This window comes from Saccopteryx bilineata, chromosome 3 (genome assembly GCF_036850765.1).
Source record: "Saccopteryx bilineata isolate mSacBil1 chromosome 3, mSacBil1_pri_phased_curated, whole genome shotgun sequence".
Taxonomy (NCBI): Eukaryota; Metazoa; Chordata; class Mammalia; order Chiroptera; family Emballonuridae; genus Saccopteryx; species Saccopteryx bilineata.
This window is the reverse complement of record NC_089492.1, coordinates 12,558,714-12,578,951: the sequence shown is the minus strand read 5'-3', so window position 1 is coordinate 12,578,951 and position 20,238 is coordinate 12,558,714. Positions and strand designations below refer to the sequence as shown.

At 42.2% G+C, this 20,238-nt stretch overlaps 1 protein-coding gene across 1 annotated transcript in view; it reads left to right on the top strand.

Moving 5' to 3' along the window:
* NSMCE2 (NSE2 (MMS21) homolog, SMC5-SMC6 complex SUMO ligase) overlaps positions 1-20,238 on the top strand; it is a 239,793-nt gene that overhangs the window by 703 nt on the left and 218,852 nt on the right. The window contains exon 2 of the mRNA XM_066265676.1: positions 18,502-18,672. Within this exon, the coding sequence (XP_066121773.1) occupies positions 18,516-18,672 (157 nt within the window). The 5' untranslated portion in view covers positions 18,502-18,515. The remainder of the gene's footprint in view (positions 1-18,501; positions 18,673-20,238) is intronic.

The following is a 20,238-nucleotide window of genomic DNA, read 5'->3' as shown; positions in this document are numbered from 1 at the left end:
CCTGAATGGATGAGGGAAGGCAAAAGATGTGTCTGTGCATCTTGAGGTGTAGCTCTGGTTATACTGTACAGGCAGGCCCCCGTGGATTTAAAGGCCAGCACCCTGTCTATAAATTGTTTTTTCTGTGCCTACCCCTGAGCTGTACAGAAAGATGAGAGGAGGGAACAGTAGAGAAGTATTTTTATATTGGCTAGTAATTGGTTCTGCCTGCAGAGAATCTTTCAGACCTGCTAGGATTTAAATGCCTGTGTCCCTTTCCTCATTCGTATCATATATTGAGGTCCTAATGCCAGTGTGATGTTATTAGGTGAGGCCTTTGGGAGCTGCTTAGGCCAGAAGGGTGGAGCTCATAGATGGTTGGCCAGAGAGCTTGGTTGGTTGGAGCGTCTTCCCAAAGTGCATAGGTTGCCGGTTTGATCCCTGGTCAGGGCACATACAGAACAGTTCGATGTTCCTGTCTCTCTCTCCTCCCTTCGTCTCTCACTGAAATCAGTAAATTAAAAAATATTATTTTTAAAAGGGGCTGCAGAGAGCTCTCTGCTCCCATCTATGGTGACAAAGAGCTAGAAGGTATGGGTATGAACCAGGAAGTGGGCCTTCACCAGAACTTGACCATCCTGTCTCCTTCATTGTGGACTTCCGAGTCTCCAGAACTGTAAGAAATAAATTTCTGTTCATAAGCTACCCCGTCTGGTGTTTTCTCAGAGCAGCCCTAATGGCCTGACAAGGCCTGTTGTGGGAGGCAGTAATGTGCTGGGGAGAAACGCAGGTAACAAACGTGTGAACCTTGTTGTGAACTGTCATGGAGACCACAGGTATAGGGACCAAAATGATTGTTATCTGGGGAAGGCTCAAGAGGAGATTGATTTAAACAAGGGTTTCTCAACCACTACAATGTTGATATTGGAGTCAGATAAATCTTTGTTTTGGGGGCTTTCCTGTGACTTACGTACTTATCTGTTCTTCATGGGAGGAACAGGGTGTCTACTACTCCATTTTACTGTCTGTCCATTCTCTTTGCTTCCCAATCCGAATCTTTTTCTGTACTCCGGAATCACAGAAGAAAGTTTTCCCTAGCTCTCTGCAAGTGTCAAGTTTTGTTGGGGCATGTCAGTTTTGCAGTCCCAGTAAAGGATAGCCACCATGTCCGTGGTGGATGCTTTCCACTTATCCTGAGCACTAATCCTTATATACATTGTGTTTTAGTCGGCTCGGGCTGTTATTTAAAAAATACCATAGAGTGATGGCTTAAACAACAGAAAATTCTTTCTGTAAGCTTTTGGAGATAAGGTACTAGCATGGTTGGATACTGGTAAGAGCTCTATTTCTGGCCGGTCCCCTTTCTTCTCACTGTGTCCTTATGTGGAGGGAGGGGAGAGATGGAAAGAGAGATGGGAGTAGGTTGGGAGGGAGGGAGAGAGAATGAGAATGTGCCCTAGTGCCTCTTCCTCTTCTAATAAGGACACTAATCTTATGAGGGTTCTGCCCTCACGGCCTCATCTAACCCCAATTACCTCTCAAAGGCCTCATCTCCAAATACCATTACATTGAGTGTTAGAAACTCAACATGTGGATTGTGGGGAGACACAATTATCTCAGTGTTCTCCATTCTTGTTTGATCCTAAGAATCATCTGTGGGGGCCTCAGAAAAATACAGTTTCTTCAGTGTGTCTACTAGAGACTGATTCAGTAGGTCTTAGACAGTATCTGCAAAATCTGCAATTTTAGTATTTCAAATGATTCTTTTTTATTTGAACTGATTAAGATCAGAGAAGTTTGAGAGAACTACAAAATCTGATATATCCATAATAATGCTATTAGATTGATGTGCTTATCTGCTTTTTACAGGTAGAGGAGATAAGCAACTTCACCAGGGCTGTGCAGTTTTGGTTTTTTTTTTTTTGTTTTGTTTTTTTCAGAGACAGAGAGTCAGAGAGAGGGATAGAGAGGGACAGACAGACAGGAACAGAGAGATGAGAAGCATCAATCATCGGTTTTTTGTTGTATGTTGCAACACCTTAATTGTTCACTGATTGCTTTCTCATACGTGCCTTGACCGTGGGCCTTCAGCAGACCGAGTAACCCCTTGCTCGAGCCAGCAACCTTGGGCCCAAGCTGGAGAGTTTTTGCTCAAACCAGATGAGCCCGCGCTCAAGCTGGCGACCTCAGGGTCTCGAACCTGGGTCCTCCACATCCCAGTCCGATGCTCTATCCACCTGTGCAGTTTTTTTCCCTTCTTTTTATTCAATGAAAGTAGGTTTACTTTTTTTCTGATTAGATAACTAACACGTTTTTGTTAAAAGTGCAAAAATAAAATACAGTAAAAATATACAGAATATAGTAAGACATCACCTGGAATTTTACCACTTTGAGATAACCACCATTAATATGTTGGTTATCATCCCTTTATTCATCTTTTGTATCTGTTAACACAAACATGCAATTTTACAGTTCTTAGTTTGCTTGTTACCCGTTACTGCATAACCAGTATCTCTTTCTTCAGGTTCATATACCTATAACTATGATAAATTAAATAGACATATATACAAATAGGGGTTTAAAAACCTTTGTACATCTTTTTTTTTAAAGTATCATGTTATATACTTTTTTTGCCTCTTGCTTTTCTTACCCAACAGTGAAATCCCTCCAAGTTTACTGGTACAGATCTAATTAATTCCTTTTTTTATAAATAAATTTTTATTTTAATGGGGTGACATCAATAAATCAGGGTACATATATTCAAAGAAAACATGTCCAGGTTATCTTGTCATTCAATTATGTTGCATACCCATCACCCAAAGAGAGATTGTCCTCCGTCACCTTCTATCTAGTTTTCTTTGTACCCCTTCCCCTCCCCCTCCACTTCTCCCTCTTTCCCTCCCCCCGCCCCCCGTAACACCACACTCTTGTCCATGTCTCTTAGTCTCGTTTTTATGTCCCACCATTGTATGGAATCCTGCAGTTCTTGTTTTTTTCTGATTTACTTATTTCACTCCGCATAATGTTATCAAGATCCCACCATTTTGTTGTAGGTGATCCGATGTCATCATTTTTTATGGCTGAATATTATACCGTGGTGTATATGTGCCACATCTTCTTTATCTAGTCTTCTATTTTTTTTTTTTTACAGTGATTAAAGCCTTTAAGCAAACTCTTGGCCAATACAGCAAGAATCCATAAAAGAGTAGTGTTCTTGACATGTTCACCAAGTCCAAGTTGGCCCCAACACCATGCCAAATCCCTGAGAAATGCAACCCAACCCCAGTTCAGTCTGTTAGGAGCTGTCACAAGGAGCAGGAGTCCAGGAAAAGTCCACATCCAGGAAAAGTCCGCAAGACACTGGAATTGTTGTCACCATTCTATACTTTGCAGCTCACGTCCAAGTCCCCGTGACCGCCGCTTCTAGCTGGTAATGGTTCAGGTGGACTGGAAGGCTGTGCAATTTTAAGTGGCAGGTACAGGAGGTACTTTCTAGGATTTTGCGTCTAGTGTCCATTCTTGCTCTCTCTCTCTCTCTCTCTCTCTTATTTTTTTGCGAGAGAGACAGATAGGGACAGAGAGACAAGAAGGGAGAGAGATGAGAAGCATCAGTTCTTCGATGCAGCACCCTAGCTATTCATTGATTGCTTTCTCATATGTGCCTTGACTGGGAGGCTACAGCAGTGTGAGTGACCTCTTGCTCAAGCCAGCAACCTTTGGACTCAAGCCAGCGACCATGGGGTCATGTCTATGATCCCACGCTCAAGCCAGTGACCCTGCGCTCAAGCTGGTGAGCCCGTGCTCAAGCTGGCGACCTCGGGTTTCAAACCTGGGCCCTCTGTGTCCCAGACTGACACTCTATCCACTGCACCACTGTCTGGGCAGGCTAGTGTCCATTCTTTTAAGCACTACCTATATTGTCCCTTGTAGTGTTATGATGATGAATTTGATGGTAATATTTGTTGCTGTTTTAAAAGATTTATTTGCTAGGAGTTAACCCGAATGTTTTATTATATATGTTAACTCATTTAATCCTTGCAGTAATCCTTGAGGGTAGGCACTGGGTCATCCCTATTTCACAGAAAGGAAGAATGAAGCATTGAGAGGTTAAATAATTTGCTTAAAGTCATTCCAGCTACTTAGGAAGCAAAATCAGGCTTTGAACTGCGGTAGTCTGGCTCCCGAGGATACATGCTTCACCTCTACTCTTTATTGCTTCCATATTGTCCTCCATAATGCAGCTAATGTTTGTTTTAGTGTAAACATGTTTGCCGCTGACCAGCGCAGCTTCCAAATAACGGTGCGGAATTAAGGAAACACACTTTGTCAGAACAAAACCGTTGGGACCGGGAGGACTCCTCAAACTGCCTGGCAGCATCTGAGTGCCTCACAGCCTCAGTTCGCTTTATTATATGGACCTATGCATATCAAGGACCCTGATACAAAGTTGCACATCAAAGGCTAAGACAGGAACTCTCCCAAGGCAAAAACAGTATACATTAGTGAATTTTACAAACATCTGAAAACAAAGAGTCAGAGGAAGGGTATGTATATTGCTTCCTGCAACCCAAGGAAGGAAGTGGAGTGGGTGCAAACACAGAGCATCAAAGCCAAATATGGAGATGGAGGGGGTAGAACTTAAGCCCCCTGCCAAGCCTTGAATCTATAATGGCTTTTTGCCATTACCGGTCCACAACATATCCCCCTTTTCTTTTTAATTTGTGTGCGGAGATTTGCACTCATCTGATTTTCTAATTTGGAGGCAGACGGAGAAAATACAGAATAAACACAAAATTAGTATAGCCAATGCTAACAGATACCCAAAACAAGTATACTAATACATCACAGTAATTAAAGCCTTTAAGCAAACTCTTTAAGCTAATAATACAATAAGAATCTATAAAAGAGTAATGTCCTTAAAGTGTTCACCAAGTCCAAGTTGGCACCAACACCATTCCAAATCTCTGCAAATGCAACCCAACCCCAGTTCAGTCCATCAAAAACTGTCACAGGAGCAGGAGTCCAGGAAAAGTCCACTTTCAGGAGAAGTCCACATGGCACTGGAATTGCTGTCACACTTCCACACTCTGCAGCTAGCATCAAAGTCCCAATGACCGCTGCTTCCCAGCTGGCAATGACCCAGGTAGACTGGAAAAGCCATCTGCAGCACGCATGAAGACGGAGCTTCCGTTTTCTTTAAACTGGAAAGATGAACCCAGGGGTCCTATACTGGAACTTTACAGCCATGGAGTGGTGAGGAGAACCTTGGGATACACTAAGCTGGGTGGCAGAGGTAATTTTGTAGATTGGCAAAAAAGGAAAAAAGGAGCTCTGAATTAGGAGTAGGTCCTAGCCTAAACTATGAGTGGGGCATTGAGGCAGGAGGAATAAAAGAAAGACTGTATATTAATCAAAGCAGCAGAAAACAGGACTATCAATACCCACAACAGAGATCTTCGAGGGAAGAATAAAAAACCTGAATATTCAGGCAAGACCTAGTTAAATGACCCTTGTGTAAATGAGACCAGTCTACCAGCTACTTGGAAGAAATACCCCAGGCTCGTCCACAGTGTCGTAGATGGGGCTGACGGCCCTGGGCACCTTTTAGCCTTCAGTGGCAAATCCCAGTATTCTGGGCAAGGTTAGGTCACAGGTGGATGGAGCAGGGCTGGAAGAGACTGAACCCTCCCTTAGAGGAGTGAGGGGGAAGCCTACCTTCCAGTGTGTCCCTTCTTCCTCACAGCAAAGGCATGTAAGCCTGGCAGGCTATGGCTTAAATGACCATCCTTTCCACTATTGAAGCAGGGCCCTGATGAAGTTCCAGTTGGAGCGTTGGAGCCTCTGAGGGCGTATGCCAAGAGCTAGTATTTTACCTGATCTCCTTTGGGCTTTTTCGGCCTCTTGGTACCTTAAAAGCCATGCTCAGAAGATCTCGCTGAGGGGCTTGAGGGTCCCTATCTGCCTATATATCTGGAGCTATTCAGAATAGAACAAAACAGTGTCATTAGCTGGAATCAAATAAAAGTAAAAAAAAGGGTAGTAGTTTGCAGGACAAAAATTTGGGCATCTCTTGTACATCAGCATTCAAGATAAACTGTTTGAAGTAAAAAGCGTAACAGGGTAGACCTGCAGGAGCTCCAGGACATGACTCCTCCCCCCCCTTTCTTTTTATATTATTTATAATTGAATCACACTTTACAATATTTTGACTTCTATTGCAAGAAATTTTTGACTTTGTTAACTTTTAACAAAAATAGAGTAAAAGCACCTCCAAACAACATTCCCACACTTATCAAAACACCCCCTTAACATTAATTAACAGGCACTTTAGAGAGTACATATCAAAACTGAAAAATCCCATTGTGATCTTCATTATTCTTTTACAGCAAAAAAATCTTTACACCTTTATTATGTAAATCTATGCTGCTTCAAGCCTTTCACTTGTGGCCTGGAGCAGCCTGGCCAAACCAGCAAGTCTTTTGGATCCAAAATGAGCGTGCTCTACTTATTCCAAACAAAATTATATTTATATAGGGAAATGAAATTATTCCCGTTTTGTTTTCAATACTACAGCCGGCACTTCCAAAACTATTATCATCATTACTTTTCATGTAAGGACTTAATTCAGGCCTTATAAACAAAAACACTTAGACATTATACAAAGACTTCACATACAATCACACAAATCAAGAGTGAAACCCGGGGTTTTAGAGATTGAACTATGGCCTGCTTGATCTTAAGTAGGGCTATCTTAATAGGAACATAATAAGGATATATACTAAACAGAGATCTCTCTCGAAAAATCTCAAGACGGCCGTATGAGATTTCTATTCAGCAATACCCAAATCAGGCCCCCCTTTCGCCCTCCTTTCAAGCAATGGATCAGGAAAATAAAATGATCTAAAACATTAAAAAAAATTAGATAATAATTGAGAAAGGGAAAAGAGCATAGTAACTCTTATGCAATTGCTCTTGTGAAGTGAGTCTCTCATCTAGAATTATGGTGTCTCACCAGTCGTTCAGGGATCCACCGAGGAGCTTCAGCAGACCTAGAAAAAACACACACATATCCTCGGCCCCATAAGAGAACAGGGTCTGGCCCTTGCCAGATTCCTGTGAGTGGGTCCCTCCATCGCACTTCAGGGAAGGCTTTCCTTGCAGGGTTCCAGAGTCTCTCTGCTGCTGAATGACCCTGTACATCAGTATTCAAAAAATTTAAAGTGAAAAGAGCATGACAAAGAAGATTTGCAGGAGTTTGAGGGTATAATTATTTTTTCCAATTGGTTTTTAAGTGTTTGATGTGCACGCTCTACAATGCCTTGACCCTGGGGATTGTAAGGAATTCCCGTCCTTAGGTCAAGTCCAAAAGTCTGACAAAATGTAGTAAATGCTTTTCCTACATATGCAGGAGCATTGTCAGTTTTAATCAGTTTAGGAAGTCCAATAATAGAAAATGCATACAAGCAGTGAGCTATAACATGTTTAGCAGCCTCTCCTGTTCTGGCAGAGGCTACTATAAATCCAGAATAAGTATCTACTGTAACGTGGACAAAGGATTGTTTGCCAAATGAAGGTATATGAGTAACATCCATTTGCCAAAGTTGCCCTGGTAGGAGTCCTCGAGGGTTAATTCCAAACGAAGGGACAGATTGTAATATAGGGCACCTTGGACAAGATTTAACAATCTGCCGTGCTGCTTCCCGAGAAAGTTGAAACTGTTTACGCAGGGCTGCAGCGTTCTGGTGATGGATAGTATGAGACTGAATTCCTTGATCTGTCATGGTTGCTCCAATAATTTTCTTTTGGGTAGCTTGATCAACAAGGGCATTCCCTTGCGCTAAAGCTCCAGGGAGCATGGAGTGAGCTCGAATATGTCCTATAAAACACGGAGCTGTATGTTGACGTACAAGTCTTTGAAGAAGGAGGAACTGCTGAAATAGTTCCTCATCAGCAGTTGTCCCTAAGACAGCAGTCTCTATAGTGGAAACAACCATAAGTAAATATCTGCTGTCTGTATATAAATTAAAGGAGGAGTATGGCAAATGCTGAAAAGCCATGATAATGGCATATAATTCTACTCTTTGGGCTGATTTTAAGGTGACTGTTTCAGTATAAAGCTGTCCATTGATTATTAAGCCTGCTATTCCTGAGCTGGATCCGTCAGTAAAGATTGTAGATGCTTCAGGAATGGGCTCATTAACAATTGTCTTAGGAAATATAAAGGTAGTAATTAATGAAAATTGAACTATTTTATCAGCTGGGTAGTGAGAATCAATTTGGCCTGTAAAATTTGCAAAAGCGATTTGCCATTTTATGGAAGTTTCCCAGAGCCATTGTTGTTGATCCTTTGAAAAAGGAACAACAATAGTCTGTGGCTCAAAACCTATAAGCTGTAAGAGTCGCCTACGCCCCTTGATAATCAAGGAGGCAACAAGATCAAAATATGGAGATAAAACTTTCTTAGGAGTAACAGCTAAATGAATCCATTCAATAGGACCTGAAGCTTGCCACAATAGTCCTGTTGGAGTGTAACTTGAGGGACATATTAGTAGGGCAATTGATTCCTCAGGATTTATGCGTTTTAGTTGCGCTTGCTGCAAGGCCTTTTCTACAAGCTTTAAAGCTTGTTGTCCCGCAGGTGTAAGTAGCCTAGGAGAAGCTGGTTCAGCTGAGCCTCTAAGAATATCAAAAAGTGGCTTCAGTTCTCCAGTAGTTAATTTCAAGGAAGGTCTAAGCCAATTAATGTCTCCTAACAGTTTCTGGAAATCGTTTAAAGTTTGCAAATGATCTGTCCTGATTTCTATTTTCTGTGGGCGAATTTGTTGTCCCTCAATAATTTGTCCTAAATAAGAAAAAGGTAAAGATTGCTGTACCTTTTCAGGAGCTATATAAAGTCCTGATTTTTTCAGAGAATATTCTAGTTGTTGCAAAATGGTCAACACAGTGTCTTTATCTGGATGAGCAATAAGAATATCATCCATATAATGAATTATGTATGCCTTAGGGTGTTGCCTTCGTACTGGAGAGATGGCTTGAGCAACATATTTTTGGCACAAGGTAGGACTATTAGCTATACCTTGAGGCAAAACTCTCCACTGGTATCGCTCTATGGGAGCCTGAAAATTAAGTGAAGGAACACTGAATGCAAAACGCTTGCAATCATGAGGGCTTAAAGGAATAGTAAAAAAGCAATCCTTCAAATCAACAACTATAAGGTGATAGTTCCATGGAATGGCAGTAGGAGAAGGAAGTCCTAGCTGGAGAGGACCCATAATTTCCATAGTCTTATTTATTGCTCTCAAATCTTGTAATAGCCTCCAGTTTCCTGATTTCTTTTAATGACAAATATAGGCGTATTCCATGGACTATTAGATGGTTCAATGTGCCCAAGCTGTAGCTGTTCCTGTACCAATTGAGCAGCTGCCCTAAGTTTCTCCTGAGAAAGGGGCCATTGGTCTACCCATACAGGATTATCTGATTTCCAAGTAATTGGGTCTGCACAGTGCATTATTGGGGTAGCAGGAGCTACCAAGGCCCCTATGCAAAATTTTGATATCCTAATCCATGCCTTCTGGTATTGGGTGCCACTTCTATGGGGGTGAGAATTCCTCGCTGTTCTTTCCCTAGACCCTTAGTGGGCAAAAATCCCTGATCAAGCATTTGAGTGCTAACTAAACTATTAGGACTGACAAGCAATGCCCCCATATTTTTCAAAACATCTCTATCCCACAAATTAACTGGCAATCCAGGGAGCACAGAAGGCTGAAAAAATCCAGAATGACCTTCTTTATCTTCCCATTGTAAAAAACTAGAACTTTGTTGAGGGGATTTACTCTGCCCTATACCTTGTAATTCTGTGGCTGCTGCATGAGTGGGCCAGGAAGGAGGCCAATGTAGCTTTGCAATAACAGATACATCAGCCCCAGTATCTAAAAGCCCTTTAAATTTACGCCCTTGTATTGTTAGTTCTATTTCAGGGCGTTCCTGACCTATTTTTTGAATCCAATAGGCAGTATCAGTGGAGCCAAATCTTTTGATTCTCTTGGGGTCCCTTTAGCAGGGTTTGGCCTTGTCTTAAAAGAGGTAAAAGGATTAATTGAGCAATTTTCATATCAGGGGAGATAGTGACTATATTCCTCAAAGTGTGAGCCATTACTTTAATTTCCCCTGTATAATCAGAGTCTATCACTCCAGGAAGAACAAAGAATTCCCTCATAGTTAAACTACTTTTGCCTAACAAGATTCCTACTGTGTTACTGGGAAGTGGCCCAAAAATTCCAGTGGGTATGGCTTGAGGTCCCATCTCTGGAGTCAATACGAATTGGGAGGTGGGACTGAGGTCCAGTCCTGTACTGCCTGTTGTTGCCTGGGATAGTTGGGCAATGTTTGGCCTACTGGAATCTAAATTTGCTGAGGGAACACTGACATTGCCCCTATTGTTTGATGGGGCCGGGGAGGGCCCCATTGTCCGTTTCCCTGCCCTGCGGTAGTACATTTAGGCCTCCCCTTATTCTTCCAATGTTTCCCATGTCTACAAAGTGGGCAGAGGTCCGGAGCCTTAAGGGCTGGCTGTCCTTGAGGGAGAGGCCGAGACCAATATCCGGGGAAAGCAGGGCAGTTTTTAGCAAAATGCCCCGAACCCCCGCATTGAAAACAGTTTCCACGGGCAAAAGTACTTCCCTGACCTTCCTTCCTTCGCTTGTTCTGTCCTTTATCAAAATTTTGTCCTGGAAATCTTGCCTTATTACCTGTGGTAAAGGCAAGACCTTGCATGTATGAAGGCCCAACATCAGCGCAAATTCTAATATAATCCTCTATATCTCCCTTCTTGCGGTGAGGCCGAAGTGCAGCCTGACAAGCAGAATTAGCATTTTCATAGGCTAGTTGTTTTATTAAAACCTTTCCCACATTTTTATCCCCTACTATTCTTTCAACTGCTTGAATTAGCCGTGAGACAAAGTCTTGAAATCGCTCGTCTGCACCCTGCCTAATTTTACCAAATTCTTCTGGTTTGGTCCCTGGAATAGGCAGGCATTTCCATGCCTGTGTGGCTAGCTGATTAATTATATCATAAATAGCTGGTCGATATTCTAATTGAGTTGCCATATGGGCATACTGTCCTTCTCCAGTTAACATATCTACAGTAACAGCAACCTCCTCTTGCTGATTTTTCTCATCCAGCTCTATAGCCTTTTCATGAAAGTTTGACTTCCACAACAAATAATCACCCCCAGAGAGACAAGCACGAGCAATCGCCTTCCAGTCATTTGGGGGAAGAGCCTTTGCACTAATGGTATCTAATAAACCAAGTGTAAAAGGGGCAGTAGGCCCATACTGAGCACAAGCAAGTTTAAGCTCTTTCAGAGTTTTAAAAGGTACAGGTTCATGTTCTCGCACTAGTCTCCCTGTATCATCCTGTCTTTCCACAATAGGAAAACAGGCAAAGCCATCTATTGTTTCCCCTATATTTCGAGCCTGGTCTATAGATTGTTGGAGAGGAGATTTCCCAGATTTTGAGCTATAGACTATGGAATCAGCCCGATAAGGGAATGGAGGAGCAGAGGGTTGAATGTAGGAAGGAGCTGAGGGCAGCGGAGGCCCCGCGGCTAAGGCAGCCATAGCCACGGATTTTTCATCCCCCCTGTCATCCTCAGACTTCAAGTTATCCTCATATTCACATCCCTCTGTTTCTGGCTTACCCTGATACTCTTCAGACAATGATTTGTCTTCATATGGAAACATTTTTACAAAAAGGTCCCTTACTTTTGACCCTATCTGTCCCATATTCTTTTACTCCCAACTACACTTTCCCCAAAAACTTTCTTTACTCACTGTGCGCACTTCACTTTGGGGAGTTCCGTCACCTTCCTTCAGTTTTAGTTTCCTCGTACTCAAGTCGTCTGTTCGGGCGCCACTTGCCGCTGACCAGCGCAGCTTCCAAATAACGGTGCAGAATTAAGGAAACACACTTTGTCAGAACAAAACTGATGGGACCGGGAGGACTCCTCAAACTGCCTGGCAGCATCTGAGTGCCTCACAGCCTCAGTTCGCTTTATTATATGGACCTATGCATATCAAGGACCCTGATACAAAGTTGCACATCAAAGGCTAAGACAGGAACTCTCCCAAGGCAAAAACAGTATACATTAGTGAATTTTACAAACATCTGAAAACAAAGAGTCAGAGGAAGGGTATGTATATTGCTTCCTGCAACCCAAGGAAGGAAGTGGAGTGGGTGCAAACACAGAGCATCAAAGCCAAATATGGAGATGGAGGGGGTAGAACTTAAGCCCCCTGCCAAGCCTTGAATCTATAATGGCTTTTTGCCATTACCGGTCCACAACACATGTTTCATGTTGTCTTTAAGTAAAATTGATATTCCAGGAAGTCTGGCCTGTTTATACTGTGGCTTTACACTCTGGTTCATATATGTAGTACACTTTGATAATTTTGTCTGTACAACATGCTGTCCAATGCAGCATCCACTAGGCACATGTGGATGTTTAAAGTTAAATTGATTAAAATTAAACAAAATTAAAAATTCACCTCCTCAGTTACATTAATCACATTTCAGATGGTAAATAAGCCATAGGTGCCTAGTGACTACCATATTGGACAATGCAGATTATAGAACATTTTTGTCATGGCTGAAAGTTTCCTTGGACAGTGATGCTCTGATCTAGACTTTTATAAGAATCCACACTAACCAGAAAACTGAATTACTGAACCATATCATTTGATCCTTGCAGATTTGTATTTTTTAAGTAAGAGTTGGTGTTCTAACAGTTGAACCCCCAGCATCTAAGTGGCTTTACACAATTGAAGTTTTTGTTTCTTTCATGCATTGAGCCTGATTAGTGAGCAGTTTTCCTACAAATAGTGATGTAGGATCGATGCTAGGCTTCTACTTAGTGATACTCTCTGTCTTCACTACATAGCTTCTAAGGTCACTGCTTGCCTGTTTGAAGCTATCAAATTGGGAAGGAGTATGAAGAAAGCATATGGTTTTTGTGGACTGGGCCTACAAATGGCTCATGTATTACTACCTTGAATTCAGTCATATGGCCACACCTAATTGCAAGGAAGGCTGCAGACTGTAGTCAAGCTGTATGATCAGGTTGAAGAGGAAGTGGATTTGGTGGGCACCAAGCCGAGCTGTATCTGCCTCAAGTGTCTGTCCTTAGTTACCCTGAGGAATAATCTAAGAGGCAAGCTTACACTTGCATTTATTGTAAGGGTATTATTGAAGGTATTTTTCAGTATGATCCTTTATTATCTCATAAAATGACCCATGCTGCCTTGATCGCCATGGACAGCCTTATTTTCCTGAATTCCTGGTGTACTTTTTCTTTCTAGAGAAAGGGAATCTTGTAACTCCCACTGTTAAAAAAGTTATTCAGTTCATTGGAGTTACATTGGTTAATAGAATTATATAGGTTTCAAGTGTACAGTTCTGTAATATATCATCTGTGTGTTGTGCATTCGCCTCCCAAAGTCGTCTTCTGTCATCATATATTTGACCCACTGTGCCCTGTTCTCCCCCCACCCCCAGTTGCCTCTGATGTCCACCATACTGTGTCTGAGTTTTTGTTTGTCTTATTTGTTCACTTGTTACTTTCAGTTTTATATGACACATATGAGTGAATCATATGGTTCTTGACTGTTTGTGACTTACTTCACTTAGCATGATGTTCTCAGATTCCATCCATGTTGACACAAATCGCAGTATTTCATCTTTTCTTATGATTGAGTAGTAGTCCATTGTATATATATATATACCACATTTTCTTTGTCCAGTCATCTATCGAGGGACAGTTCAGTAGTTTCTATATCTTGACCACTATGAATAATGCCGCCATGAACATGGGGGTACGTATGTCTTTACAAATAAATGTTTGCAAAATTCTGGGGTGCATATCCAGATGAGAGCTTTCTGGGTCATATGGTAACTCTGTGCTTAATTTAGAGTTACCTCCACACTGTTTTCCATAGTGCTTGTATCAATTTATATTCCCACCAGCAGTGAGTGAATGAGGGTTCCTTTTGCTTCACAGCCTCTCTGATACTTATTTTTTTTCCTCCCTCCCTCCCTCCCTCCCTCCCTCCCTCCCTCCCTCCTTCCCTCCCTCCCCCCTCCCTTCCTTCCCTCCTTCAGAGAAACGCGGAGAGAGAGACAGACAAAAAGAGAGATGAGAAGTATCAACATGTAGTTGTGGTACTCATAGTTGTTCATAGATTGCTTTGTCATAAGTGCCTTGACAGGGGTGGGGTGGGGTACAGCCAAGCCAGCTCAAGCTGGCAACCTCACACTCAAGCTGGTGAGCCTGTGCTCAAGCTGGATGTGACCTCGAGGTTTTGAACCTGGGTCTTCAGCATCCCAGGTCAATGCTCTATCTGTTGCACCACCACCTGGTCAGGCCATTGGTTGATTCTCTTTTTTTTTGTATTTTCTGAAGTTGGAAACAGGGAGGTGCCTGACCAGGCGGTGGCGCAGTGGATAGAGCGTCGGACTGGGATGCAGAGGACCCGGGTTCGAGACCCCGAGGTCGCCAGCTTGAGTGCGGGCTCATCTGGTTTGAGGAAAAAGCCCACCAGCTTGAACCCAAGGTCGCTGGCTCCAGCAAGGGGCTACTCGGTCTGCTGAAGGCCCACGGTCAAGGCACATATGAGAAAGCAATCCATGCACAACTAAGGTGTTGCAACGCACAGTGGAAAACTAATGATTGATGCTTCTCATTTCTCTCCGTTCCTGTCTGTCTGTCCCTGTCTATCCCTCTCTCTGACTCACTCTCTGTCTCTGTGAAAAATAAATAAAAAAAAAAAAAAAAAAAAAAAGACAGGGAGGCAGTCAGACAGACTCCTGCATGCACTCGACCAGGATCCACCCGGCATGCTCACCAGGGGGCGATGCTCTGCCCATCTGGGGCATGGCTCTGTTGCATCCAGAGCCATTCTAGCGCCTGAGGCAGAGGGCATGAAGCCATCCTCAGCGCCTGGGCCAACTTTGCTCCAATAGAGCCTTGGCTGCGGGAGGGGAAGAGAGAGACAGAGAGGAAGGAGAAGGGAGGGGTGGAGAAGCAGATGGGCGCTTCTCCTGTGTGCCCTGACCGGGAATCGAACCCGGGACTCCTGCATGCCAGGCCGATGCTCTACCACTGAGCCAACCGGCCAGGGCCCATTGGTTGATTCTTGTATGTGCCCTGACCTAAGATCCAACCTGCAACCTTTGCATATCAGGATGACACTCTAATCAACTGAGCTATCTCATTGTGGGTTTGATTTGTATTTCACTAATAGTTGGTGAAGTTCTGTATATTTTCATATATTTATTAGCCATTTGTATGATTGTCAAGGTGCTTTTAGCCAAATCTGTATTACAAGTATAACACTGTAGAATCCATAAGCTTCTATGATTGCATTATAATTTTCTTATGTACTTGATTTTCCTTTTAATCTGTTTTTTATTCTGAATTTTATGAATTTATGTTTTCCTATCTTATTGCATGTGCTTGTATTTATATTGTATAAGCTGTCTCAACATGTTTGTGTAATAAAGTGAGGTTGTAAATATCAATAACACCCTCTTTCACCAAAATGCAAATATTCAGAAATCATCATTGGTTATTCATAGTCATGTTTTCTCTCTCTTTTGGTATAAAATATTAACACCTTAGAAAGTTATAGAAAATGACATAACAAGAATTTTTTCATCATTTGGATTTTAACATTTGTAACATTTTACCCTATTTGCTTCAGGTCTTGATTTTTTTTTGGTATTTTTCTGAAGTTGGAAACAGGGAGGCAGTCAGACAGACTCCTGCATGCACCCGACAGGGATCCACCCGGCATGCCCACCAGGGGGCGATGCTCTGCCCATCTGGGGCATCGCTCTGTTGCCACCAGAGCCATTCTAGCGCCTGAGGCAGAGGGCATGGAGCCATCCTCAGCGCCCGGGCCAACTTTGCTCCAATGGAGCCTTGGCTGCGGGAGGGGAAGAGAGAGACAGAGAGGAAGGAGAGGGGAGGGGTGGAGAAACAGATGGGCGCTTCTCCTGTGTGCCCTGGCCAGGAATCGAACCCAGGACTCCTGCACGCCAGGCCAACGCTCTACCATTGAACGAACTGGCCAGGGCCTCAGATCTTGATTTTTAAGATAAATTTTTAAAAAAGAGATAACAGTCCTTTTGACCGCCCCAGTGCCTCTGGATTGAGTCTGTATTCTGTATTTAAGACCCTGTCCACCCATGGGTTTTGGCGCCAATTCAATGCAGACAGAAATTCCCAATTTGGGTACAGTGAGGAAGGAAACTTAAGTAGTGCAAACAGCGCAATTGTGAGACAGCAAAACTGTGAGACGAGTATGGCTGTGGGACAGCTCAGTGGTGTTACAGCTCATGAAGTAGCATGGCTGGGGAGCAGCATGGCTGGGAGGCAGCTATGGGCCGAGTTGACCCGGGGGTGGGTTCCCTCTCTGACCAGATAGCTCTGCTCTGGCTCAGTCTGTTGCACTCTGCCTACTCTGCTCAGGTCTGCTTCAGCAAAGTGTCTGGTGTTTTGGCTCTAGCTGGGGAAAGCAGCCCTAGTCTTGAGTGAAAAGTAGTGCTCTCTCAGCCAGAAGGGAGCTGACTTGCATTGGGAGAAGTCCCCACCCCTGGCCCTGATTGGTTCATTCTCAGGCAAATGAGGGTTTCAGATTCACAGTTTGGTCCGAAAAGCACTGATTGGTGAGAATGGAGCTGCTCTGATTGATTGGTAAAGATGTTAATGAAGATATAGTTGCATGGCTTCAATCGGACAGGGAAAATCTCAGTCCTATTGGTTGAAATACAATTCTAGGAACTCCATGAGGGCTGGCTTAGCTGGCAGGAACACAGGGCAGGTAGGAAGTTCAGTGCTGGAGGCATGCAGCTTAAACTGCAGGCTTCTCCTTGAAGCACAATTTGCGTGAGAGGCTTCTGTTTCGAAATAGCTGCTTGGTTGTTTTTAAATTTAAGCCCTGTTAGCCACCAGGAGCTCTTCTTGGTAACTTTCTTTTTTCTCGGGGGTTAATAACCCTCTACTCGAAGTATATACTAAATATTTGTTAACTAAGTGATTTGAATTGATGAGTTTTATTGGGGATATTTTTTGTAGTAGATTAACATCTCAAAACTAGAAACAAGAATCTTAGACATCTTCTCTGTGCCCTTCCCTTTGAATACCTTGTGTCTTTTATAATTTTTAATAATTGACCCAGTAAGGCAATCACTCACTACCTATTGAATGAATGAATGAATCTAATTAAAAAGACCAATAATAAAAAAAATACTGTAGTCAGATGTGAGAGATAAAGGTGGTAACAATAGAGAAGATGGAAATGTCATTTCCTAGGTAAGGAAGGAAAGGCATGAGGACAGGTTCTCATGCTAATTAAGTGTATTGTGTGCTAGACCACATTGTGATAGCCCTTCTCATTTTCAAGATGATAAACCTTAGGTTCAGAAAGCTTTAAGCAATCTGCCCCAGTCACCCAGTAGTAAAGTAGCAGAGCCAGAATTCATGTAGGATTCTAAGCAAATACCCTTTATTCTGCTACCAGACAGCCTCCCCCTTCTTCTAAGCCTGTGTGAATTTTCTCTCTGCTTTTCTAGTTGATTTCAGTGGATTGAATTTCAGGTGGTTTTGGAATTAAGCAAAGATGTCTTTTTGTAGACAGCTGTACATAAGCGGTCCAAAGCTGAAAGAACTGGTGGCTGAAGATATAGATTAAGGAGCATTTAATATGAAAGTAATAACTGAAACTATTATAGCGATGAGCTGTCAGAAAATAAGAGTTTATAGAGAAATTCCACTTTACTGAAACAGAATGCGATCTCACCAAATCTGTAAATCTGTTAGAACCCACAGGAGCTTTCAGGAATATATATTTTTGATTTTTCAGTATGCAATCTGCATATATGTTAGATAACTTAAAAATTACAGATTTTAAAACCATTATATTGCTATTGTTTAGAAAAAATGCATCAAATGAGTAGTCTACCTTTTGTAACCCAGTTGTTTTTTTTTTATTTTTAATTTTTACTTATTTATTCATTTTAGAGAGGAGAGGGAGAGACAGAGAGTGAGAAGGGGGGGAGGAGCTGGAAGCATCAACTCCCATATGTGCCTTGACCAGGCAAGCCCAGGGTTTCAAACCGGCAACCTCGGCATTTCCAGGTCGACGCTTTATCCACTGCGCCACCACAGGTCAGGCCTGTAACTCAGTTGTTTTAAGTTTTTAAGAACTGTGCTTTTTAAGAACATGTTCAAAGAGATTATTCTTTCTCCTTTAAAAAGTGAAGATAGTCACCTTCCCGTATATTGAGTGTATTGTGTTTGATGGCCCAGATGATGGCACAATACTTCAGTATCCTCTCAAGGGATATAGAATGTGCATAATAGTGTGGCCCTTGTGGGATATGGATACATTCATAAGGATATTGACAGCAGTTTTATTTTTCTATTCAGACTCATAAATTTTGTTTCATTGTGTTTGAAAACTTAGGTAATAACTTCAAGATGCCTGGGCGTTCCAGTTCAAACTCAGGTTCAACTGGTTTTATATCCTTCAGTGGTATAGAATCTGCTCTCTCTTCCTTAAAAAACTTCCAAAACTGCATCAACTCTGGCATGGACACAGCTTCTAGTGTTGCTTTGGATCTTGTGGAAACTCAGAGTAAGTAATATTTAAAATAATTTCTTTTGTGTCTGCTTTGAGGGTACTTGTGTGGCAGCATTACTCTAGGAATGCGATATACCGTTCACCTGATGTGTGTCCTTGGGACAATTAATCCCTCTGGGCAACTGTTTTTTTTCATCTTGTTCTATATCATACAGCGAAGTACTGAGGATGAAATGAGACTGACTCATTCATGTGTGTTCAAACAGTTATTTGCGACTAGACACTGCACTAGAAATTTGTGGGCTGAAACATGGAGGTTCCTGACCTCAAGGAACATACAATTAAAAGCAGTGGCATTAGTGAACTTTATAGTATAGAAATTCATTCAATAAATTTGTTTTCCAGTAATTTAACTATATTTTGTTCGTACTGATTACCTTATAGGCAAACTAAGCTTATGCGAGGGGTACTACTGCCAAGAGAAGGCCTCTACAAAGGTGACAAGTTCAGCTTTCACTTGACCCAGATTTTTGAATTAGAATATCTAAAAAAGATGTTATTTGCTTTTTTTGGATTAAACTTGTTTTTATCTTATATATGGAGGCAGAGGAACAACATTATGTTTATTTTCTTTTTAAGATCATTGGTTTTTCTAATTTTATTGCCATGTGCCTTCGTGTGATTTTCTTTGTTTATTCTGTCTGATGTTCTTGGAGTTTATGGATTTGTGGGCTTATAGTTCTGATCAAATTTGGGAAATTTTCTGCTACTGTTTCTTCAAATAATTTTTCTGTTCATTCCTTCCTCCTCTCCTCCTGGGACTCGAATTACATGTTTGTTGTACTGCTTCATTATGTCCCATAAGTCAGTGAGGCTCAGTTGTTCTTTTTTTACCAGTCTTTTTTCTTTCTTACTTTGAATAGTTTCCGTTGCAGTGTCTTCAGTTTCACTAGTCTTGTTTTCTGTAGTGTCTAATCTGCTGTTGAGTCTATGCAGTGAATTTTTAACTTCAGATGGTAGATTTTTCAGCTGTAGAAGACATAATGCAATGGAATCTTCTATCTTGCATTTCTTCATTATGTTCATGTTTTCTTTTGTAGTCTTCAACATGTGGAGCATATTTATATAGCTATTTTAATATCCTTGTCTGCTAATTCTGTCATCTCCACTGCTGCTGCTTAACACGGACACTGTATATATTATGTTGTTGAGCGTTTGGATTTTGTTGTCTTCCTTTAAAGAGTTTTGAACTTTGTTTTGGCAGGCAGTTATTTGTGGATACGCAGTTCCTTTCCAGGCTTCTTGTAAGGGTGGGCAGCCTGTCGTTTTGCTTTAGGGATCATTTAGCCTTGTTACAAAGCTTGGCCTTTCTGGAGTCTCTGTTGACTGCCCTGAAGGTTCTGGGAGAGCTCTGCTCGGCTGGTTGGAATGTGAATGTCTCCCAGGTTGGAATCTGAGTTTCTCCCAGTACTGTGTGAATTCTGGGAGTTGTTCACTTCACATCTCCCAGCAGTGTTCCTCAGCAGTTTGGGCTTCAGCATCAGGCCCAAGAGGATCCCCTTGATTCTGCTTTCTCTGCATAGCTCTCTCCCAGGGCTCTGTCTTACAAAACCCTGCTGC